General features: G+C 65.6%; 6 protein-coding genes across 12 annotated transcripts in view; 2 read left to right on the plus strand and 4 right to left on the minus strand.

Moving 5' to 3' along the window:
- The window catches only part of LOC309450116 (PH and SEC7 domain-containing protein 4-like), a gene marked incomplete at its 5' end in the record, with an annotated part of 3,362 nt that extends 2,582 nt beyond the window's left edge, over positions 1-780 (minus strand). Inside the window, one exon of the mRNA XM_082072780.1 lies at positions 711-780. Coding sequence (XP_081928906.1) covers positions 711-780 — 70 coding nt within the window. The remainder of the gene's footprint in view (positions 1-710) is intronic.
- Positions 781-1,079: 299 nt separating this feature from the next.
- On the minus strand, positions 1,080-4,738 carry LOC309450054 (uncharacterized protein). 2 transcript variants are annotated; one of them, XM_082072692.1, is made up of 3 exons: positions 2,791-4,738; positions 1,551-1,859; positions 1,080-1,451 (listed from the first exon to the last, which is right to left on the minus strand). In XM_082072692.1, the coding sequence occupies exons 1-3, from the start codon at positions 4,300-4,302 to the stop codon at positions 1,281-1,283; spliced, it is 1,992 nt and encodes a 663-aa protein (XP_081928818.1). In that variant the 5' UTR covers positions 4,303-4,738; the 3' UTR covers positions 1,080-1,280. The 2 variants fall into 2 exon arrangements, with proteins under 2 accessions (XP_081928818.1, XP_081928817.1); XM_082072691.1 differs by lacking the exon at positions 1,080-1,451 and having other exon boundaries at positions 1,692-1,859; positions 1,920-4,737.
- Positions 4,739-6,407: 1,669 nt separating this feature from the next.
- LOC309449958 (interleukin-36 receptor antagonist protein-like) lies at positions 6,408-9,114 on the minus strand. 5 transcript variants are annotated; one of them, XM_082072524.1, is made up of 6 exons: positions 8,760-9,114; positions 8,555-8,677; positions 8,318-8,469; positions 7,625-7,780; positions 7,419-7,543; positions 6,408-6,674 (listed from the first exon to the last, which is right to left on the minus strand). In XM_082072524.1, exons 2-6 carry the CDS (start codon positions 8,581-8,583, stop codon positions 6,480-6,482), a joined length of 657 nt encoding a protein of 218 aa, XP_081928650.1. In that variant the 5' UTR covers positions 8,584-8,677; positions 8,760-9,114; the 3' UTR covers positions 6,408-6,479. The 5 variants fall into 5 exon arrangements, with proteins under 5 accessions (XP_081928650.1, XP_081928652.1, XP_081928649.1 ...); XM_082072526.1 differs by having other exon boundaries at positions 8,318-8,412; positions 8,555-8,591; positions 8,760-9,113; XM_082072523.1 differs by having other exon boundaries at positions 8,555-8,591; positions 8,760-9,112.
- Positions 9,115-9,735: 621 nt separating this feature from the next.
- On the minus strand, positions 9,736-11,769 carry LOC309449993 (interleukin-1 receptor antagonist protein-like). 2 transcript variants are annotated; one of them, XM_082072582.1, is made up of 5 exons: positions 11,750-11,769; positions 11,499-11,541; positions 11,336-11,424; positions 11,115-11,239; positions 9,736-10,428 (listed from the first exon to the last, which is right to left on the minus strand). In XM_082072582.1, the coding sequence occupies exons 1-5, from the start codon at positions 11,751-11,753 to the stop codon at positions 10,219-10,221; spliced, it is 471 nt and encodes a 156-aa protein (XP_081928708.1). In that variant the 5' UTR covers positions 11,754-11,769; the 3' UTR covers positions 9,736-10,218. The 2 variants fall into 2 exon arrangements, with proteins under 2 accessions (XP_081928708.1, XP_081928709.1); XM_082072583.1 differs by lacking the exon at positions 11,750-11,769 and having other exon boundaries at positions 11,499-11,739.
- Positions 11,770-12,203: 434 nt separating this feature from the next.
- TMED4 (transmembrane p24 trafficking protein 4) lies at positions 12,204-14,434 on the plus strand. Its single transcript, XM_082072581.1, has 5 exons — positions 12,204-12,384; positions 12,914-13,014; positions 13,626-13,751; positions 13,842-13,988; positions 14,131-14,434. The coding sequence occupies exons 1-5, from the start codon at positions 12,243-12,245 to the stop codon at positions 14,278-14,280; spliced, it is 666 nt and encodes a 221-aa protein (XP_081928707.1). The 5' UTR covers positions 12,204-12,242; the 3' UTR covers positions 14,281-14,434.
- A 202-nt stretch (positions 14,435-14,636) lies between these two features.
- DDX56 (DEAD-box helicase 56) lies at positions 14,637-21,008 on the plus strand. Its single transcript, XM_082072596.1, has 14 exons — positions 14,637-14,724; positions 15,256-15,417; positions 16,278-16,438; positions 16,518-16,688; positions 17,264-17,354; positions 18,142-18,386; positions 18,945-19,070; positions 19,636-19,794; positions 19,884-19,978; positions 20,066-20,139; positions 20,229-20,318; positions 20,407-20,512; positions 20,630-20,721; positions 20,825-21,008. Exons 1-14 carry the CDS (start codon positions 14,656-14,658, stop codon positions 20,903-20,905), a joined length of 1,722 nt encoding a protein of 573 aa, XP_081928722.1. The 5' UTR covers positions 14,637-14,655; the 3' UTR covers positions 20,906-21,008.
- The last annotated feature ends 21 nt before the right edge of the window (positions 21,009-21,029 follow it).

Raw genomic sequence — 21,029 nt, forward strand, 5'->3', positions numbered from 1 at the left:
GGGGCTGGGGGTTGGTTGGGGGACAGACGGACAGAGCAGATGGGGGGTTGGGGGTGTCAGAAAGGCTGGGGGTCGTCCCTTAATTCTGCCCCACTGGGTGGTGTGGATGGGGGGGGGAAGGGGTGAATTGGGGGAGCTGGGGGGGGGGGGAATTAGGTGGTTTGGGGGGGGGCAGGAAGTTGGGGGGTGGTCTGGGCGGGGGGAAGAGACAGATGGATTTGGGGGGCAGATGGACAGACAGGATTTGGGGGCTGGGGGGCGATTCTGGGGAGCAGACGGGTTGGGGGGCGGATGGGGAATGGGAGGGCAGATTGGGGGGGTTGATGGGGAATGGGGGGGCAGACAGGGGTCTGGGGGGCCAGTGGGTGTCTGGGGGGGACACACAGATGGATTGGGGGGTTTTGGGGGTCAGAGGGAAGGGGGGGCCCATGTGGCCGGCGCCGATGTCCCTCACCCCTGGGTGCCGGCGGGGGGGTCCGGGGGGGGCTCCTGGGCCGTCGCGGGGGGGGGCAGCTCCTCCACGTTGGGGTGCGGCGACGATGGGGTGACGGGGGGGGGACCCTGCGCCGCTTCCCCCCCCGCGCAGGAAACACCCGGGGACACCCGGGAACAGCGGGGTCCCAATGCGGGGGGGTGACCCCCTGGAGCCCCCCCCGGGGCTGAGGGACCCCGTGGGGGAAGGGAGGAGAGGGGGGCAGGGGGGTGGTGACCCCCTCCCAGGGGGTGAAATGAGGGGGTGGGATCCGGGGGGGTCAGGGGGCTTAGTGGGGGGCTCGCCATGGGCTGATATGTGGGGCTGGGGGGCAGATTTGGGGGGGTCACGGGGCAGGGAGTGCACTTGGGGAGATGGGGGGGGGTCAGGGGGCTCGGGGGGGGGATGGACCCCCCCTGCCATCAGCTGATATGAGGGGCTGGGGGGGCGCTGGGGGACAGCGGGGGGGCGCTGGTACCCCCGGCTCATGGGCTGATATGGGGGGCTGGGGGGAGGCTTTGGGGGGTCAACGGGCTGGGGGGGCACTGAGGGTGACTTGAAGGGGTCAAGGGGCTGGGGGGGGGCCGGAACCCCCCCTCATGGGCTGGTATGGGGGGGTTGGGGGTTTCTGGTCCCCCCTTCCCTCAGGCAAATATGGGGGGGGCAATGGTTTAGGGGGGGGCTGGTCCCCAACTTTTGGGGGTAAATCTGGGGGGAGTGGAGGGGTCTGGTCCCCCCCTCCCTGGGTGAAATCTGGGGGGGGTGAGGGAGGCTGGTACCCCCCTCCCAGGGCGGGTTTTGGGGGGGGTCACAGGCCTGGGGAGGGGCAGATCCTGGTGTCCCTCTCCTGGGGGGCAACCGGGGCTGGGGGGGTCCCGGTCACCCCCCCCTGGGGGGGTGGAGGGTCTGGGGGGGTCCCCAAAACCCAGGGGTTGATCCGGGGGGTCGGCGAGTGCCAGGCCTGGGGGTCGGGGGGGTCCTGGGGAGGGAGAAGACACAACGCGGGGAGGGGTCCCCATCAGTACCAGTGCCCCTCCAACCCCCCCAAATAACCCCAGGCTGGGGGTCCTGCACTCACCCCGCTCCGCGGCACTGGGGACGTCCCCTCCTGGGGTACAGGCCGGGGGGGGACACCCCCCGGTGTCCCCTGGGGTGTTGTCCCCCCCCACGGTGACAAGCAGGGCAGCTCGGTGGGGGCGGTACAGGGGAACCCCCTGGGGGGCACCCATGGGTGGGGGCAGCCGGCTCTGGAAGAGGGGGTTGGTGTGGAAGTGGGGCTCCTCGTCATCGGCATCGTCACCGTCACCGGGTCTTCATCCCGCGAGGAGCTGCCATCGTCGTCATCATCATCATCATCATCCTCATCCTCGCTGCTTTGGGGGTCGTGCTGCTTGGGTGAGATGGTCCCATCCGTGGTCATGGGCGGGATGGTCCCATCCGTGGGGACGTTCTCCTGTGAGATGGTCCCATCCATGGGCATGTTCTCCTCTGAGATGGTCCCATCCATGGTCATGAACTTGGGTGAGATGGTCCCATCCATGGGCTTTTTCTCCTGCAAGATGGTCCCATCCTGGGGCACAAACTTGGGCCAGATGGTCCCATCTGTGGTCATGGTCATGGTCGAGATGGTCCCATCCGTGGGCTTGATCTCCTCTGAGATGGTCCCATCCATAGTCATAGACTTGGGATGAGACGGTCCCATCCATGGGCTTGATCTCCTGTGAGATGGTCCCATCCATAGTCACGGACTTGGATGAGATGATCCCATCCATGGGCTTGTTCTCCTCCAAGATGGTCCCATCCTGGGGCACAAACTTGGGCCAGATGGTCCCATCTGTGGTCATGGTCATGGGCGAGATGGTCCCTTCCGTGGGCTTGATCTCCTCTGAGATGGTCCCATCCATAGTCATGGACTTGGATGAGATGGTCCCATCCATGGGCTTGTTATCCTGCAAGATGGTCCCGTCCTGGGGCACAAACTTGGGCCAGATGGCCCCATCTGTGGTCATGGTCATGGGCGAGATTGTTCCATCCTTGGGCTTGTTCTCCTGCAGGATGGTCTCATCTGTGGTCATGTTTTCTTGCAAGATGGTCAAATCCATGGTCATGCACTTGTATAACATGGTCCCATCCATGGTCACGCTCTCCTGTGAGATGGTCTCATCCATGGTCATGGCCCTGGGCATAGATTTGGGCAAGATGGTCCCATTTATGGTCCTGTCCTCCTGTGAGATGGTCCCATCCATGGTCACGGTCGTGGGCGAGATGCTCCTGTCCATGGGCACATGCTCCTGTGAGAAGTTCCTGTCCATGGGCACAGACTTGGGTGAGATGGTCCCATCCGTGGGCATGTTCTCCTGTGAGATGGTCCCATCCATGGTCATGGTCATGGGTGAGATGCTCCTGTCTGTGGTCATGGACTTGTACAAGATAGTCCCATCCATGAGCGTGGACTTGGGTGAGATGGTCCCATCTATCAGCAGGTGTTCCTGCAAGATGGTCTCATCCATGGGGGAGATGCTCCCATCCATGGACACGGACCTGGGTGAGATGCTCCCTTCTGTAGACACGTGGCCACGGTGCTTGTTGGAGCTGCCCCCACCCATGGACACATGCGAGATGCTCTCGTACGCGAATCCCCAGGTTTGGTAGGGACCCAAGTCCACAGGTGTGGACTTGGGCGAGATGGTCCCACCTGTGGGCATCTGCTCATGTGAGATGGTCCCATCTGCAGAGACGTGGAAGATGGATATGGATCCATGGCCTTGGTGCTCATGGAAGATGGTCTCATCCATGGAAATGGACTTGGGTGAGATGTTCCCACCTGTGGACTTGTGGAAGATGCTGTCGTATGTGGATCCATGGCCGTGGTGCTCATGGAAGATGTTCTCGTCCATGGGCATGAACTTGGGGGAGATGCTCCCATCTGTAGACGCGTGGCCACAGTGCTCGTGTGAGATGTTCCCACCTGTGGACACCTGGAACATGCTCTTGTATGTGGATCCATGGCCTTGGTTCTTGTGTGAGATGTTCTCATCCGTGGGGAAGATGGTCCCATCTGTGGGCATCAACTTGGGTGAGATGGCCCCACCTGTGGGCATCAGCTTGGGGGAGATGGTGCCATCTGTGGTCATGGTCTTGGGTGAGATGGTCCCACCCATGGGCGTGAACTTGGGTGAGATGGTCCCATCTGTGGGCATCAACTTGGGTGAGATGGTCCCACCCATGGGCATCAGCTTGGGTGAGATGGTGCCATCCATGGTCATGGGTGAGATGGTCCCATCCGTGGGCATCAGTCTGGGTGAGATGGTCCCATCCGTGGTCATGGTCTTAGGTGAGATGGTCCCATCCATGGGCATCAATCTGGGTGATATGGTCCCATCCATGGGCATCAGTCTGGGTGAGATGGTCCCATCCGTGGTCATGGTCTTGGGTGAGATGGTCCCATCCGTGGGCATCAATCTGGGCGAGATGCCCCCACCGCTGGCCACGTGCTGGTGTAAGACATTGTCCCCCGTCGCCGCAGCCCCACACCGGTGCCGGCTGCTCCCAGCGCTGTCCCAGCCCTGCTGGGGGGGCCAGTTGTCGTCCCCCCCGTCCCACTGTCCGTCCAGCGCTCCCTGCAGCTCCTGGACGCACAGCTGGGCCTGCAGCAGGCTGGCCCAGAACACGTCGGTGCCACCGGCTGTCACCGCGGCGGGTGTCACCGCGGCGGGTGTCACCGTGGCGGGGGGAGTCGCCCCTTCGGCCCCCGCCCCCGAGAAGACGATGGCATCCTGCGCCGCCAGGACCCCGGGGGTGGTGGCGGGGGGGGTCTTTGGTGGCTCCATGGCGTGGTGTCCCCCCTACGGCCGCCCCCCTGGCGCACGCGGGCAGCCGCCCGTCCCGCCCGTCCTGCCCGGCCCCATGGCCGGGGGTCAGACCTGGGGGGACAAGGGGGAGATGGAGGTGGGTGGGGGGTCCCCGTGGGTGGGGGAGAGGAAGAGGAGAGAGGGAAGGAGGGATGGAGGGAGGGAGGAAGGAGGACACGGAGAGGGATGGAGAAGGGAGAAGGAAAAGGGAAGGATGGAGGAGGGAGGGAGGGAAGAAGAGAGGGAGGAGGAAGAGGAAGGGAGGGAAGGATGGAGGAAGGGGAACAGAGGAAGGGATGAAGGAAGAAGAGAAGGAGGGAAGGAAGGGGAAGGGAGGAAAGGAGGAGGGAGAAGGAATATGGAGGAAGGGATGAAGAGAGAAGGAAGATAAACGGAATGAAGGAGGGAGGAGGAAGGAAAGAAGGGAGGGAGAGAGGGGAAGAGGAAGAGAGGGAACAAGAAGGGAGGGAGGGAGGAAAAGAGGGAGGAAGAAGGAAGGAACAGAGGGAGGGAAAGATGGAGGAAGAAAGGAGGGAGGAAAGGACGAGGAGAGGAAGGAGAGATGGAGGAAGAAGGGAGGGAGGAAAGAGGAAAGGACGGAGAGAGGGAAGGAGGAAGGAGGAAGAGCTGGAGGGAGGGGCCAGAGAAGGAAGGAGGGATGGAAGGAGAAAGAGGAGGAGGAGGAAGAGGCTGTGGGGAGGGGGGTCAGGGTGGGCCCCTCCGCAGGGTGGGGGCCCAGCACCCGCGCCCCGTGTCACCCGTGTCACCCGTGTCACGGCCCCGCGTCACCTGCGTCACCCACAGCTTCCGGCCCCGCCGGGGCAGGAAACGGGGAGGGGAGGGGGCACCCAACGGCCCCCCTGCACCCCAAAACCCCGCAGCACCCACCGCCACCATGGGGGGGTCACGGGTCACCCACTCGTGTGTCCCCCCCGCCAGCACCGCTGTGCCACGTGGGGGGGCACCTAAATGTGCCACTTCCTCCAGCACGAGGCGGGGGGCCCCAAATCAAGGGGGGGATGCTGGCACCCCATTGCATTGGGGTGGGGGTCACTGCTGGGGGGGGGGGTGCACCCCAAAGTGCTGCGCACTGTGGGGTGCCCCCCCCCCCCAAAACGCTGTGCCCCTCGCAAAGTGTCCCTCGAGGGGTGAGGGGGCACCCAAAGGCTTAGGGAGGGCTCTGGGGGGACCCCAAAGGGTGGGGGGGAACATAGAAGTTTGGGGGGGACTCGGGGGGTGGGGACGCACCCCAAAAGTTTGCACGGAGGCTTTTAGGGGTCCCCAAGGGTTGGGGGCACCCCGAAGGGTGTGTGGGGGACCCTAAAGAGGAGGGGGGGACCCCAAGGCGGGGGGGGGGGAAGGAGGGGGCAGAAATCTGTGGGGACTCCGGAGGAGCCGTGAGGACCCCCGGGAGTCATGGGGGACCCCAAGAGTTAGGGGGGGCACCCAGGAGTGGGGGCGCCCCGAGGGTTTTGGGGGGGAAGCTCAAGGTTTGGGGGACCCTCCCGGGCGGGGTGAGGGGGGCTGGGCGGGGCTGAGGGCTCTGGGGGGGCCCCAAGGGAACCTCCAACCCCTCCCCGGGCCGTGGGGACCCCCCTGGGTCCCGCTGTGTCCCCCCCCCCGCTCCCCTCCCCTTACCGGCAGCGAGAGCGCAGCGAGGGGCGTGGCCAGCGCCGGCCCCGCCCCCTTCCTCCCGCCCCACCGCCGGGGGCGGGGCCGGGAGGGGTCAGTCACGCCCACGGATACGCCCCCGTATGGAAACCACGCCCCCTCGGGCCGCCGGGCCCGATCCTGCCCTAATGAGCCTGATCCTGTCTCCAAAGGGGCTCCATTCTGCCCCACCATGGGCTGAATCTCCCCCGTATGGGCCCGATCCTGCCCCACAGAGCCCGATCCTGTCCCCAATGGGCCCGATCCTGTCTCCGTGGGTCCGATCCTGCCCCACCATGTACTATCCTGCCCAACAGGGCCCGATCCGGTCCTCCAAAATGGGCCCAATCCTCTCCTGCCATTGGCTGAACTGGCCACACAGGGCCCGATCCTGCCCCTCCCACCGCAAACCACACACCCCAAACTGACACCAACTCTTTATTCCCCCACCCAGGGGGGCTGACAGCGGGGAGGACCCCCACACCCATGGGTGCCCCCCGCCAGCGTCACTTGCGGAGCAGGTAGAAGGCGGTGACGTCTGGGGGGGCGGCCAGGCCCAGCGCGGGGCCTGGGGACGTGCTGAGGAACAGCCCGGGGAAGGCGGCCGACTCGAAGGTGTGTGTGGTGCCACCAAAGGTCTTGTAGAAGGTGTAGGGGGTGGCGTCAGCCGGCCGTGAGAACAGGTCCAGCAGCCCCACCTCCTGCCATGGGGCACGGGGGTCACCGCTGGGACAGCACCCCCAGTGCCACCGTCCCAGGGAACCCCCTTGTCCAGGTGCTGCTATCTCCAGGTGACACCATCTTCAGGTGACACCATGTCAAGGTGATACTGTGTCAAGGTGGCACCTTCTCAAAGAGCTTCAACCACTAGGTGATGTCATCATGGGGTGACACCACCCTGGGGAACCCCGCACCTCCAGGTGACGCCACCTTAAGGAGGTGGCACCTTCTCAAGGAAGCTCAAGCTCCAGGTGACGCCATCATGGGGTGACACCACCCTTGGAAACCCCCCCACCTTCAGGTGATGCCATCACAGGTTGACACCATCCCAGGGAACCTTCCACCTCTTGGTGACACCATCTCAAGGTGATACCACCCTGGGGAACCCCCACCTCCAGGTGACACCACCTCAGGGTGATACCATTTGGGAATGACACCATCTCAAGGTGTCCCCACCTCAGGTTGACCCACCTTGAGTTGACCCATCTTGGGTTGACCCACTTCTGGATGACCCATCTTTGGGTCCCCATGACTTCAGGGTGTCCCCACCTTGTGTTGACCCATCTCTAGGAGTCCCACCACCCCAGCGTGCCCTCACCTCGGGTTGTCCACCTTGGGTCCACCCACCTTGGGTTCCCCACCTTGTGCTGACCCCCTCGGGGTTCCCCCACCTCTGGGTGCCCCCCACCCTGGGCCACCCCCACCATGACCCCCCCCAGTGTCACCTCCAGCTTGAGCTGGGGCTCGGGGCCGGTGCCACATGACAGGGCCTGGCTGCCACCACGGATGCCCACGATGAGGGGACAACGCCGACGCTCCAGGCTGGGGTTGGGCACCACGCTGATGGGTTCTACGAGGGGAAAGGGGTGAGTGGGAGCACCCGTGAGTGCCCCATGTCCCCTCTACCCACCATGGGTGGGGTGGCACCCACCTTCCTGGGCAGCGTTGGTACCCTGGAAGCTGGTGGCCACCAGGTGACCGTCATGGAGGCAAAGTCCCTTCTGCTCCGTGTCCCTCACCACATAGTGGTAGGGCTGGGCCACCACGTGGGACTCGGTCGAGGCGATGGTGGGTCCTGTAAGCACTGCTGGGGGACACGGGGACGTGGGGACACGGAGAGGGGACATGGGGACATCGTGGGTGTGTGGGGACATGGGGCATCATGGGGACACGGGGCGTCACAGGGATGTGGAATAGGGGGACCTGGGGACGTGGGATTGGGGGACATGAGGCATCACAAGGATGTGGGATTTGGGGACATGGGCCATCACAGGGATGTGGGCACATGGGGACACAGGGACATGAGGACACAAGAGTGATGGGCACGTGGGGTTGGGGGACGTGGGGACACAGGGACAGAGGACACAGGGCGGGGGCACAGGGGGTGTCAGAGATGCATGGGGACATGTGGGCATCACAGGGACATGGCTGTGATGGACGTGTGGGGACATGGGGATGGGGCACACGGGTGTGATGGGCACCTGGGGACATGGGGACATAGGGACATATGGGCATCACAGGGGTGTGGAGATGGGGGACGTGGGGCACATGGGGACAGGGATGGACGCAGGGACACCAGGACATGGGGATGGGGACAGAGGGGACATGTGGGGACAAACGCTACCTTCCCCCAGGAAGTCATTGAACAAGGCCACCATGTCGGGGTCGATGACAGACTCTGCTGCGTCCCCTGTCCCCACCATGATGCCAGGAGGGTCCCTAAGAAGCTGTGACTGTCCCAGATGTCCCTGGGGACCTTTGTCCCTGATGCAGCCCCTGGGGGGCACCGGAGGGGAGGGTGAGGGCAGGTGCCACATGGGGTGACTCAGGCCCTCGCTGTCCCCACCCTGTCACCACTCACCTGGTGGCAGCTCTGGGCACGCGGGACATGGCTGAGCCTGCACAAAGGGACCACGTGTGTGACACAGGTGACGCGGGTGGCGGGATCCCCCCACCCCGATGCACCCAGTTTGCCAACAGGCTCCTGGTTATCAGTAGGTTCCAGAGTGAACACCCACAGAACGTGGCCCAAACGGGTTTGTCCCCATCCCTGTCCCCAGCGATACCTGCAAGTCCGTCAGCGTCTGAGATGCTGTCCTGGTTCCTCTGGGTTGTGTCCCCCGCACCGGGTGACGGTGGCACTTATAGAGCGGGGCGGTGCAGGGGGACAGACCCGCCCCGGTAATTGTGCGGGAGGAGCTGGGCGGGGTGACGGGGCGATGGCGAAACGCCACCTGGTCCTCTGTCCCCTGCGTCCCCACCCCGTGATGCTCACGGTCACTGTGGCTGTGGTGTCCCCTGAGCCGTGTCCCCAGGGTCCCATGTGTCCCTGGGATCCTGTCAGCCCTGTCCCCAGGCTCCCACCTGTCCTGACCCCATGGCCCCACACGTCTTGTCCCTGAGGTCCCATGTTTCCTGTCCCCAAAGTCCCATGTATGTTGTCCTCATGATGCCCATGTGCCCTGTCTCCACCATGCCCGTGTCCCCTGTCCCCGCGGTCCCATGTCCCCCATCCCCATGGTCCCATGTGCCCTATCCCTGCTGTGCCTGTGTGCTGTGTTCCCAAGGTCCCATGCGCCTTGTCCCCAAGGTCCCATGTGCCCTGTCCCATGGTCCCACGTGCCCTGTTCCTCCCGTGCCGGTGTGCCTTGTCCCCAAGGTCCCATGCGCCTTGTCCCCAAGGTCCCACGTGCTGTGTCCCCAGGGTCCCATGTGCCTGTCCCTGCTGTGCCTGTGTGCCTTGTCCCCAACGTCCCATGTCCCCCGTCCCCACGGTGCCACGTGCGCCATCCCCGCTGTGGAACGCCGCGCGGTGCCGGTGACAGCTGGGTGTGCCGGGCGGGAGGCGTCCCCGCTGCCACCAAATCCAGGAAGGGGCCTGGCCATGGGGCAGCCCCGCTGACGTGTCACCCCCCGCCAGGGACATCCCGTCATTGTCCCCAACGAGCCGGTGGCGCAACACTGGCCTTCCCGCCATGGTGACGCAGGCGGCGAGGCCACCGCTCACCCTGTCCCCCCCTGCACGTCACGGGGACCAAAGTGTCCTGAGCATCTTTATTCCCACGGGATGTCACTGTCCCCAGGGGGATGTCACCATCCGCAGCGGGATAGCACCATCCCGGGGGGATGTCACTGTCTTTGGGGTGAGGATGTCACCACCCCAGGGGGGATGTCATCATCCTGGGCGAGATGTCACCATCGCAGGGGATGTCACCATCTTGGGGGGGGGGTATCGCTGTCCCAGAGGGGATATCACTGTCCCGGGAGGGACATCACCATCCTCAGGGAGATGTCACCATCCTGGAGGGGTTGTCACTGTCCCAAGGGGAATGTCGCCATCTGGAGGGGAATGCCACCATCCCTGGGGTGAGGATATCACCATCCCAGGGGGTATGTCACCATCCTGGGAGGGATATCATCATCCCCAGTGCGATGTCACCATCCCTGGGGTGAGGATATCACCCTCCTGGTGTAGCTGCCACCATCCTGGGGTGGTGATGTCCCCGTCCCCAGGCGCAGGGGGATTCAGCAGAGCTGGAAGTAGAAGTCGAGCAGGTGGGTGGCGTCGGGGACCTGGGACAGCCCCAGGGGCTGGTGGCCACGGGCCGCGGTGCAGAGGAACCAGCCGGGGTTGGCGGCCGACTCAAAGCGCCACAGCCCGTCCTTGTAGGAGCGGAAGAAGGTGAAGGCGGCCGAGGTGGCGCTGTCGCGGGGCAGCGCCCGGATGTCCACGGCCTGGAGGGGACATGGGGACACTGTGTCACTGGTGGGGTGACAGCGCCGGATGGGCCTGCAATGGTCCCCAGCCCCGCGGTGGCCCCGTTTCTGTGGTGTCCCTGGTCCCTGTGGTGTCCCCATCCCTGCAACGCTCCGTCCCTGTGATCCCTGTGACCTCTGCAGCATCCTTGTCCCCACAGTGTCCCCTCGCCACGGTGTCCCCATCCCTGTGATGCCCCAGCCCCCGTGATCCCATGGGACCTGTCCCCACGGTGTCCCCATACCCAGGTGTCCCCTCCCCATGGCATCCCCATCCCCTTGATATCCCTGTGGCATCCTTGTCCCCACTGTGTCACCATCCCATGGTGTCCCCATCCCCATGGCATCCCCATCCCTTTGGTGTCCCCATCCCATTGATGTCCCCATCCCTGTGGCATCTCCATCCCCACTGTATCCCTGTCCCCATGGTGTCCCCATCCCCATGGCATCCCCATCCCTTTGGTGTCCCCATCCCATTGATGTCCCCATCCCTGTGGCATCTCCATCCCCACTGTATCCCTGTCCCCTCAGAATCCCCATCTCCGTGGCATCCCCATCCCTCTGGTGTCCCCACAGCGTCCCCATCCCCACAGCATCCTCATCCCCACAGCATCCCCATCCCTTTAGCATCCCCACGCCAGTGGTGTCCCCATGCTGTCCCTGACCTGCAGCTGCAGGGTGGGCTGGCTGGCGGGGGGGCTGGCCAGGCAGCGCGTCCCGTTCTGGATGCCCAGGATGATGGGGAGCCGGGCGGGCTCGAAGGCGCGGTTGGGCACCCAAAACACCTTCTCTGCGGGGAGGGGACACACATGGGGACATCAGGACATGCCCGACATGCCCAACATGTCCCTGTGTCCCCCGCCGTGTCCCCACGTCCCCATCTCACCTTCAAGCTCCGCGTTTGCCCCCTGCAGGTGCCCGGCCACCAGCTGGTCATTGCGCAGGTAAAGCGACTTCTGGTTGATGTCCCAAATCCTGCCGGGGGGACAGTGGTGACACCAATGTCCCCCCCGGGTGCCACCCTGGGGTGCTCCCCCTGCCCCACTCACCGATACTGGAAGACTTTGGTCTGCGGGGTGAAGCCTTCGGCCTCTGCACAGAGGAAGAGGAGGGCGAGGGTGAGCGCGGGCCGGCACGCCATGGCGCCCCGAGTCCTGTCATCTGTGCCCCCCCCGCCCTTATAACCCCTCCTGAATTTCCCAGCTTGCGGGGGCGGGGGGCTGCCAGTGGCGCAACTGGTCCCTAAGGTTCCGCTTCTGGCCTCCCCACCCCCCCGGGGGGTCCCCGGTCACCCACTCACCCATTGGGACCCCCCACCCCAAAGCCCGGGGCAGCGACTGGGAGGAAGGAAGGAAGGAAGGAAGGAGGTTGGTGGTGGTGTTGCCACACAGCTGGCAGGGTTGGCTCCGCCCCGCCAAAGGGCTTGGCACGGCTGGGGGTGGCACTTGGGGACGATCGCACCGGGGTGGGGACATGAAGACACAGCCAGGGGTCACCGCACCCCTTCAAACTGCGCAACGCGGGGCTCGAACCGCTAACCTCAGCGCTGGGGGCGCGGCGCCCTCCCCGTGGCGCCACCGAGCGGGGCGCGCCGCGTATGCAGCCGTCACCGCGGCGGGGCGGCGCATGCGCCGTGGAGCCACCTCCCAACCGGGAACCCAACGCGCGGCGTGGGAACCACTGAGTGGCCGCCGGTGGGCGGCGCATGCGCGGTGCGCGCGGGCAGGGCGGGGCGCGTGCGCGGTGCGCGCGGGCAGGGCGGGGCGCATGCGCAGTGTCGCTCCCCGCGGGCCATGGCGGGCGGCGGGGCCGTGCGGGCCGCGGTGGCCGCGGTGCTGCTGGCGGCCTGGAGCGCACACGGGCTCTATTTCCACATCGGCGAGACCGAGAAGCGCTGCTTCATCGAGGAGATCCCGGACGAGACCATGGTCATCGGTGAGGGGCCTGCGGGGCGGCGGAGGGGGACACCGGGAGGGAGCGGGGGGCAATGGGGAGGGATGGGGGACAGTGGGGAGGGATGTGGGACACTGAGGAGGGATGGGGGGCAATGGGGAGGGAGCGGGGGGCAACGAGGAGGGCTGGGGGTCGACGAAGAGGGATGAGGTGCAATGGGAAGGGACCAGAGGGCGATGGGGAGGGATGGGGGGCAATGGGGAGAGATAGAAAGGGTTGGGTGGCAATGAGGGGGGCTGGGGGGTGATGGGGGGCAATGGGGAGGGCTGGGGGGTGATGAAGAGGGATGGGAAGCAATGTGGAGGGATGTGGGGCAATGGGGAGGGCTGGGGGATGATGGGGGGGGGGATAGGGAGGGCTGGGCAGCAATGAGGAAGGATGGGGGACAATGAGGAGGCCCCCACAACCACGGTGGGGAGGAGAGGCCTCCAGGAACCAGGGCATAACGGGCCGGGGTGGCCCTGGGTGGGCCCTATTCCGACCCACCGCCTCCCACCGTCCCCCCCACCAGGGAACTACCGGACACAGCTGTGGGACAAACAGTCGGAGTCATTCCTGCCGTCCACCCCCGGGCTGGGCATGCACGTGGAGGTGAAGGACCCCGACGGAAAGGTGGGTGTCTCTGGGGGGCCTAGACACCCCCTGGTCCAGTAATGGGGGCTCCTGGGGGGCCTGGACACCCCCTGGCCTAGGTGTGGAGTCCCTGGGGCACATGGGGTGCCCCCCAGCTGGGGTGGGTCCTTGGGGTGCCTGCTGTTGGGGTGCAGGGGGTCCCTGGGGTGCTTGCCAAAGAAGGCAGGGGGTCTCTAGCGTGCCTGTTATCTGCTATTGGGGTGGGGGAATGTCCTGGGATGTTCTCCAACAAGGGGAGGGGTTTTCTGGGGTGCACGGGGCACCCACCAGCCTGGGGTGGGGGGTCCCTGGGGTACATGGTGTGTCAACCAGTTGGGTCAGGGGTTCCCTAGGGTGCATGGGGTACCCACCAGCCTGGGTGTGGGGTGCCTGGGGTGCCGGCTGTTGGGGTTGGGGGATCTTGGGGTGTCTCCCTGCTGGGGCAGAGGGTCCTTACGTTGCATGGGGCCTCCCCCATCCTAGGCTTGGGGTCCATTGGGCGCACAGGGTGCCCCTTTACCCAGGACAGGGGGGTCTGTGGGACACGGGGGGGCTGTCCCGGTGTCCTCCCGGGGTGGGCGCTGTGTGACGGTGCCCCGGTGCTGTCGCAGGTGGTCCTGTCACGCCAGTACGGCTCCGAGGGACGTTTCACCTTCACCTCCCACACACCGGGCGAGCACCAGATCTGCCTCCACTCCAACTCCACCCGCATGGCGCTCTTTGCCGGCGGCAAACTGGTAACGGGGGGGTTCCCCAAACCCGGGGCGGGGGTGTCAGCACCAACGGGGCTCTGCTGACATCCCCCCCTGCTTATTTCGGCTCCGCAGCGGGTGCACTTGGACATCCAGGTGGGCGAACACACCAACAACTACCCCGAAATCGCTGCCAAGGACAAGCTGACGGAGCTGCAGCTCCGTGCCCGGCAGCTCCTCGACCAGGTCGAGCAGATCCAGAAGGAGCAGAACTACCAGCGGGTGAGGAGGGGGGATCCAAACCCCCTTTTTTTTCCCCTCCTGCTTTATTTTTTTTATTTCTTTGCCTGACGGTATCACAGGGATAAACCAATTATTTTGTTTGCTTGTTTGTTTCCTCATTTTATTTTATATTTTCTGGCAGTACCGAGAGGAACGTTTCCGCATGACGAGTGAGAGCACCAACCAGCGCGTGCTCTGGTGGTCCATCGCCCAAACCATCATCCTCATCCTCACCGGCGTCTGGCAGATGCGGCACCTCAAGAGCTTCTTCGAGGCCAAGAAGCTGGTGTAGCCCCTCCCGTGTCACCCCACAGCCCTTGGGGGAACTACTGGGACCCAGATGGGGAACGGGGAGGTTTGGGGGAGCCCTGTGTGCCAGCGGGGAGGGTCGGGGCCGGCCCCTGCCGTGGCGTTTTGTGGGAAAATAAAGGATTTTTGGGGTCGGACGGGGTTTGTTGGTGGGTTTTTTTGGTGCGCTGGGGGTGGCTCAGGCATGTGTGGGGTGTACAAACCCCCACCAAAACAACAGAGGGACTCAGGCGTGTAGCCAAGGTGCTGCTCAGTCCTCCACCGCCAGGGGGCGACTCGGCGCATGTCGCTTTCCTAGCGGACGCTCTGGGCGCGCGGCGGAAGTGTCGGTGGGCGTGGTGTGAGGGGGGCGGCGAACATGGCGGCGGCGGCGGCGGCGGCGACACCGGGATTCGAGCACATGGGGCTGGACGGGCGGCTGCTGCGGGTCCGAAGGGCCGGGAGCGGGATACGGGGCTGCGGGTCCGAGGGGCCGGGAGCGGGATACGGGGCTGGGGGTCTGAGGGGCCGGGAGCGGGATACGGGGCTGCGGGCTGGCGGGGGAAAGCCCTGAGGGAAAGGGTCTGGCCTTGAGCGGGGGGCGCCGGTGTCCCCATGGGCGGCCGGGACTGGGGGACCTTCGATGGGGCCGGGGCCGGGACACCTCTGAGGGGCCAGGTGACAAAGGGCCGGGGTTCTGGGGTCATTCGGTTTGGGGGGGACCGAGGCACTGGGGTCACTTTGGGGTACATGAGGGGCCCAAGCACCGGGGTCGCTTTAGGGAGGGCGGGGCATGAGGGGCCGGGATCCCGGGGTCCCTCATTGGGGACGGGGCCACCAGGATCCCTTTGCAGGGGTGACCCTGAGGCGCCCAGACCCCGGGGTCCCTCGGGGTGGGGGGGTTTTATTCGGGGTTCCCCTCCCCTACAGTGACTCGGGGGGGCACAGGGGACCCTCAAGGTGACACCAGCCCCCGCAGGCGGTGGCAGAGCTGGGCTGGGCCGCCCCCACGGCCATCCAGGCCGAGGCCATTCCCCTGGCGCTGGAAGGACGCGACATCCTGGCCCGGGCCAGGACGGGCTCCGGGAAAACGGGGGCGTACGGGCTGCCCCTGCTGCAGCACCTGCTGCGCGTCAAGGCGGTGAGCGGGGCGGGGGGTCCGAGGGGCATCCACACAGGGCTGGGCACCGGGGGGTACGGGGGTGGGTGCTGGGGGGTGTTGGGTGTGGAGGGGGCACCAGGGGGTTATGGGGGCACTGGGGGGGATCAGGTGAAGTGGGTACCATGGGGCAGGGGATGCCCTGTGAGGTACATGAGTTACTGAGCATGTGGGGGGCAAGGGGGCATTTAGATGGGGGGGTATGTGGGTAGGGATGGGTGCTGCGGGTTTTGGGTGTGCAGGTGGCACTGGGGGGGATCAGGTGGGGTGGGTGCTGTGGGGTGGGGGAGGCTCCATGTGGCATCCACACAGGGGTGGGCACTGGGGTGCATGGGGTTGTGTGGGCAGGGGTGGGTGCTGGGGGGTGTTGGGTGTGTGTGGGGCACCAGGGGGTTGTGGCAGCACTGGGGGGGATCAGTTGGGGTGGGTACCATGGGGCAGGGGGTGCTCTGTGGGGTGCATGGGGTGTTGAGTATGTGTGGGGCACAGGGGGCATCCAGATGGGGGGGTATGTGGGGTATGTGGGCAGGGATGGGGGGTCTTGGAGGGGGGGGGGGCATTGGGAGGGATCAGGTGGGGTTGAGGGCATTGTGGGGCAGGGGGGCACCATGGGGCAGGGGGTGTGTGGGGTATTGAGCACAGGGGTAGCGTCCAGACGGGGGGTACGGGCGCACCACGGGGTGTCTGGAGAGAATTGGGCACTGTGGGGCAGGGGGGTGTGCAGAGTGCTGTTGAGTAGGGAGGGACTCTATGGGGCAGGGGATGACTTTGTGGGGTAGGGGACAACTCTGTGGGGTGCAGGGGGTCCCTCTCCCGGCCCCGCGTGACCGTGGGTGGCGCAGGCCCCCTCGGCGGTGCCACAGGCGGTGCGGGCGCTGGTGCTGGTGCCCTCCAAGGAGCTGGGCCAGCAGGTTGTGCGCAGCCTGCGGCAGCTGGCGACGTTCTGCGCCCGTGATGTGCGTGTCGCCGACCTCTGTGCCCACGCCGACCTCGCCGCGCAGCGGTAAGAACCCCCCTTCCCCTTTCCTGGATGCCTGGGTACCCCCCAGCACTCGGGGGGGTGACAGGGCGCGTGTCCCCAGGCCGGTGCTGATGGAGAAGCCGGACGTGGTGGTGGGGACGCCGGGACGGGTGCTGGCGCACGTGGGCGCCCGCAGCCTGAGCCTGCGGCACTCGCTGGAGCTGCTGGTGCTGGACGAGGCTGATCTGCTGCTCAACTTCGGCTGCGGGCAGGACATCAGGGCCCTGCTGTGGTGAGGAGGAGCTGGGGGACACAGCGGCGGGCTGGGGGGATGTGGGGGGCACAGCTGGGGGATTGGGGACTCAGTGGGTTTGGGGGGAAACTGATGGGGATGGAGAAATTGGAGGGCACAGACAAGGGTTTGGGGGCACACTGGGGATTTTGGGTGACAGTGTCAGGGTTGGGGGGCACTGCTGGGGCTGGGGGGACACAGGATTTTGTGGGACAGTGTCAGGCCTGGGGGGACATTTCTGGGGCTGGAGGACATGGGGGGCACAGCCAGGGGTTTAGGGGACACTTGACAGGGTTTGGGGGTCACTGCTGGGGCTGGAGGACGTGGGGGGGTACAGTCAGGGGTTTGGGGGACATTAAGATTTTGGGGACACTGAGGTTTTGGGGGACAGTGCTAATGGCTGGGGGATGCAGGAGGCACAGCCAAAGTTCTGGAGGGTCATGCCTGTGCTGGGGGGCACAGTGGGGCTGAAGAGGGGGCACTTGGGCATCGTCAGGTCGGGTGCCAAGTCCATGGGGGGTCCCTGTCACCCCCAAACATGGGGGGGCTGGCACTGACCCCCCAAATCCCTCCAGCCACCTCCCCAAGATCTACCAGGCGCTGCTGCTCTCGGCCACTTTCAGCCCCGACGTGGAGGCCCTGAAGGAGCTGGTGCTGCACAACCCGGTGAGTGGGGTTTGGGGGCACGGGGAGAGGTCTGGGGGGGTCCAGGTGGGGGATTTGGGAGGTCTGGGGGGGAATTGGGGGTCCAGGGTGGGCACAGAGATTTGGGGGTGCTGGGCCGTGGGAATGTAGTACCCACAGGGGCATGTGGGGGATGTATGGGTTGTTCTTGACTGGTGGGGGGAGACACACGTGGAGAGGTTTGGAGAGCTGGAGGGAATTTGGGGGGTCTGGGGGAAAGTTGGGGGGCCAAGGGTGGGGTTTGAGGGGTCCAGGGTGAGCACAGAGGTGGGGGGACGCAGGGACAGATGTGGCACCACAGAGACACGTTGTGGGGGACAGTTGGGGTTCCGGTGGACACGGAGGGGGCACTGGGAAAAGTTTGGGGTGTCGGGAAAATTTGAGGCATCTGAGGGAGGATTTAGGGGGTCTGGGAGTGGATTTTGGGTTCCAGGGTGGGCACAGAGATGGGGGGACCCTGGGACATGGGAATGCAGCACCCACAGGGGCACATTTTGGGGTACATAGGAGGTATTCTGGCCAAGGTGGGGGGGGCATGAGGAGAAGTTTGGGGGTATGGGGCGGGGCACAGGGAGAGGTTGGGTTGTCTTGGGGGGCGAACTGGGGCATCTAGGGAGGGATGCAGCAAGCACAGAGCGGGGGGGACACAGGGCCACATAACCGCAGCCCCCAACAGCTCACATTTTGGGGTTCACACAGGGTCTCGTGACCCCAGAGGGAGGGCGCACGCCCACGTCCCCCCATCCCTGTGTGTGTCCCCCCCACTCAGGTGACGCTGTGCCCACCGGAGCCGCGGTTACCGGGGCCCACCCAGCTGCGGCAGTTCGGGGTGCGCTGCGGGACGGAGGAGGAGAAGTTCCTGCTGCTCTGCGCCCTCCTCAAACTGGGGGTGCTGCGGGGACGTGCCCTGCTCTTCGTGGGGACCACCCCCCGCTGCTACCGCCTCAAGCTCTTCCTCGAGCAATTCGGGGTCCCCGCCTGCGCCCTCAATTCCGAACTGCCTGCCCGCTCCCGGTAATTCCATCTCCCCCACATTTGCGGGGAGATTTGGGGTGACCCCTTGGGTGGGGGTACCCCTGGAGGGTGGGAAATGGGGTGTATGGGGGGGGTCGGGGTGTCCTGGGTACTGCTGGGGGTGGCAAATGGGGTGCAGGGGCTGACATGGGGTGCTCTGGGTACTGTAGGGATTGGGAAATCAGGTGCAGGGCGGTTTTGCCGTCTCCCTTTGGGTGGGGGGCACCCGTGGGTGGGTGGAAATGGGGTGCTGGGGGACCTTGGGGTGCCCTGGGGAGGGGGGTGGGAAATGGGGTGCTGGAGGGGTTTGGGTTGCCCCGGGTAGGAGGGTATCTCTGGGGGGATATTGGGGTGCTGCCTGGGGTCAAGGGGTGACCCTGGGGTGTCCCCAGCAAGCTGAGGGGTCCCCAGGGACATTGGGTGCTCTGGGGATGCCAGGGGACACCCTGGGGGGCCCCAGGAGGGTGTAAGGGATCTGAGGGGGTACCTGAGGGTTTGGGGGGGCACAGCAAAGCAGGGTGCCCGCGGTGGGGACAGTGACACCTGCTTTGTCCCCAGGTGCCACATCATCACCCAGTTCAACCGCGGCGTCTACGACTACATCGTGGCCACCGACGAGGAGGCCCCCGCAGCCCCCCCAGAGTGCCCCCCACGCAAGAAACAACGCAAGGGGACAGCCCCCAGGTGAGCCAGGGGTGCATCAGTGTCCCTACGGTGTCACCGGTGTCCCCAGGGTGTCACCAGGGCCACTGTGTCCCCTGGGCCACGTTCGGCTCAGACCAGGGCAGGTGGCTCAGAGCCATGGGGGGGGACTTCTGGCCAGGGTGTCCCTGTCCCCACCAGTGTCCTTGTCCTCAACAGGATCTTTGTGCCTGTGGGGATGTCCCTGTCCCTACAGGGATGTCCCTGTCCCCAAGGCCGGGGGATTTCTTTTCCCTGAGGGGGATTGTCCCTCGTGTCCCCATGGCCATGGGTGCCCAGGGAGGTTCCTGTGCCCAGCATGTCGCCTTCGCCATGGGGTGTCCTTGCCCTGTCCCCGTGGCTCTGGGGGCATCGTGCCCAGCGTGTCCCTGTGGGTGTCACCACCCAGCGTGTCCCCATGCCCAGTGTCCTCGTACCCACAGGGATCCCCTTTCCTGATGTCCTTGTGCCCACAGGAGTATCTGTGTCCCAGATGTCCCCTTACCCAGGGTGTCCCCATGTCCTTGGGCATCCGAGGGCCACCCTGACACCTCCTGTCCCCCCGTAGCAAAGACAAGGACAAGGGCAAGGACAAGGACAAGGTCAAGGGCAAGGACAAGGACTCTGAATACGGTGTCGCACGCGGCATCGACTTCCAGAACGTTGCTGTCGTCATCAACTTCGACGTGCCGCCGACCGTCGAGTCCTACATACACCGTGTGGGCAGGTACCTGGGGACACGCGCAGGGGACACGGGGGTGGCCGGTGTCCCCTTGGGGCAGCTGTGTCACTGCTGTGTCCCCGCCATGCCCGCAGAACGGCCCGCGCCGACAACCCCGGCACCGCGCTGACCTTCGCGCTGCCCGAGGAGGAGGAGGGGATGGCCCGCATCGAGGACGCGCTCGCTGGAGGTCAGGGGGACCCTGTGTCACCGCATGGGGGTGGCGGGGACATGGGAGGGGCACAGGGGTGACCCAGGTGTCCCCATGTGTCCCCAGAGAACGGCGAGTCCATGCTGCAGCCCTACAAGTTCCGCATGGAGGAGATCGAGGGGCTGCGGTACCGCTGCCGGGTAGGTGGGCGGGCGGGTGACACCGGGGGGGCACTGGTGGCACCATCTGGGGGTGGTGACAACCTTTGACAGCCCCATCTCCCCCCCAGGACGCCATGCGCTCTGTCACCAAGCAGGCGGTGAAGGAAGCGCGTTTGCGGGAGATCAAGGACGAGCTGCTCAACTCAGAGAAGCTCAAGGTAATGTCCCCACAGTTCCCAGGGGGGGACACCGGGCAGCATGGGGTTGTCCAGGGCGCTGCCACCCCCCCGATTCTTTGTCCCCAAGGCGTATTTTGAGGACAACCCCCGTGACCTGCACGTCCTGCGCCACGACAAGCCCCTGCACCCCGCCATTGTCAAGCCGCACCTCCGCAACGTCCCCGACTACCTGGGTATGTCCCACGCCCCAATTTGGGGTTGAAAAGGAGCAAAACGGTGCCTGGGGGTGTCACTAGCGGAGGGGACAGGGTGTCACCGCCGTCGTCTTACTCTCCGCTATGTGCTCGCAGTGCCGCCGAGTCTCCGCGGCGTCGCCAAACCCGACCGCAAGAAGCGCAGGCGGGTGCTGAACGCCGGCGCCAAGCGCCGCCGCGGCGTGACAGTGAGTGTGGCATGGACCCCCCTTGTGTCCCCCGCTGTGTCCCCTCTGTGTCCCCTTTGCCACTGGGGGGCTCCAACCCTGATTGTTTCTTCCTCCTCGCCAGTCCCGCAGCTCCGGCAACCCGCTGCAGAGCTTCAAGTACGCCCGTCACCGCGCCAAGCGTCCTGCTGCGCCACCCTCCTGACCCCCCAAACCGCCTGGGGGGCACCGGTGCTGCCTCACAGCCCCCCCAAGTCACAGGGGGTGTCTCTGCGCCACCGCCGTCCCCAATAAAGGTGTCACCAGGCTGTAGCGTATTGTGCTGTTGC

This window comes from Streptopelia decaocto (genome assembly GCF_964273445.1).
Source record: "Streptopelia decaocto genome assembly, chromosome: 25".
Taxonomy (NCBI): domain Eukaryota; kingdom Metazoa; phylum Chordata; class Aves; order Columbiformes; family Columbidae; genus Streptopelia; species Streptopelia decaocto.

Bases quoted from the DNA above. Each gene is read 5' to 3' on its own strand.
- TMED4 (XM_082072581.1), top strand. From the start codon at position 12,243: ATGGCGGGCGGCGGGGCCGTGCGGGCCGCGGTGGCCGCGGTGCTGCTG. The intron at 12,385-12,913 runs GTGAGGGGCCTG...CCCCCCCACCAG, and splicing joins GGACGAGACCATGGTCATCG to GGAACTACCGGACACAGCTG. The intron at 13,015-13,625 runs GTGGGTGTCTCT...GTGCTGTCGCAG, and splicing joins TGAAGGACCCCGACGGAAAG to GTGGTCCTGTCACGCCAGTA.
- LOC309449993 (XM_082072583.1), bottom strand. From the start codon at position 11,590: ATGGCGTGCCGGCCCGCGCTCACCCTCGCCCTCCTCTTCCTCTGTGCA. The intron at 11,240-11,335 runs GTGAGATGGGGA...CCCTCCCCGCAG, and splicing joins GGCAAACGCGGAGCTTGAAG to AGAAGGTGTTTTGGGTGCCC. The intron at 10,429-11,114 runs GTCAGGGACAGC...TGTCCCCTCCAG, and splicing joins AGCCCACCCTGCAGCTGCAG to GCCGTGGACATCCGGGCGCT.
- DDX56 (XM_082072596.1), top strand. From the start codon at position 14,656: ATGGCGGCGGCGGCGGCGGCGGCGACACCGGGATTCGAGCACATGGGG. The intron at 14,725-15,255 runs GTCCGAAGGGCC...CAGCCCCCGCAG, and splicing joins TGGACGGGCGGCTGCTGCGG to GCGGTGGCAGAGCTGGGCTG. The intron at 16,439-16,517 runs GTAAGAACCCCC...GCGTGTCCCCAG, and splicing joins GCCGACCTCGCCGCGCAGCG to GCCGGTGCTGATGGAGAAGC.
- LOC309450054 (XM_082072691.1), bottom strand. From the start codon at position 4,302: ATGGAGCCACCAAAGACCCCCCCCGCCACCACCCCCGGGGTCCTGGCG. The intron at 1,860-1,919 runs GTCCCCACGGAT...TCACCCAAGCAG, and splicing joins GGACCATCTCACAGGAGAAC to CACGACCCCCAAAGCAGCGA.
- LOC309449958 (XM_082072524.1), bottom strand. From the start codon at position 8,583: ATGTCCCGCGTGCCCAGAGCTGCCACCAG. The intron at 8,470-8,554 runs GTGAGTGGTGAC...GGTGCCCCCCAG, and splicing joins GTGCCCAGAGCTGCCACCAG to GGGCTGCATCAGGGACAAAG. The intron at 7,544-7,624 runs GTGGGTGCCACC...TTCCCCTCGTAG, and splicing joins TACCAACGCTGCCCAGGAAG to AACCCATCAGCGTGGTGCCC.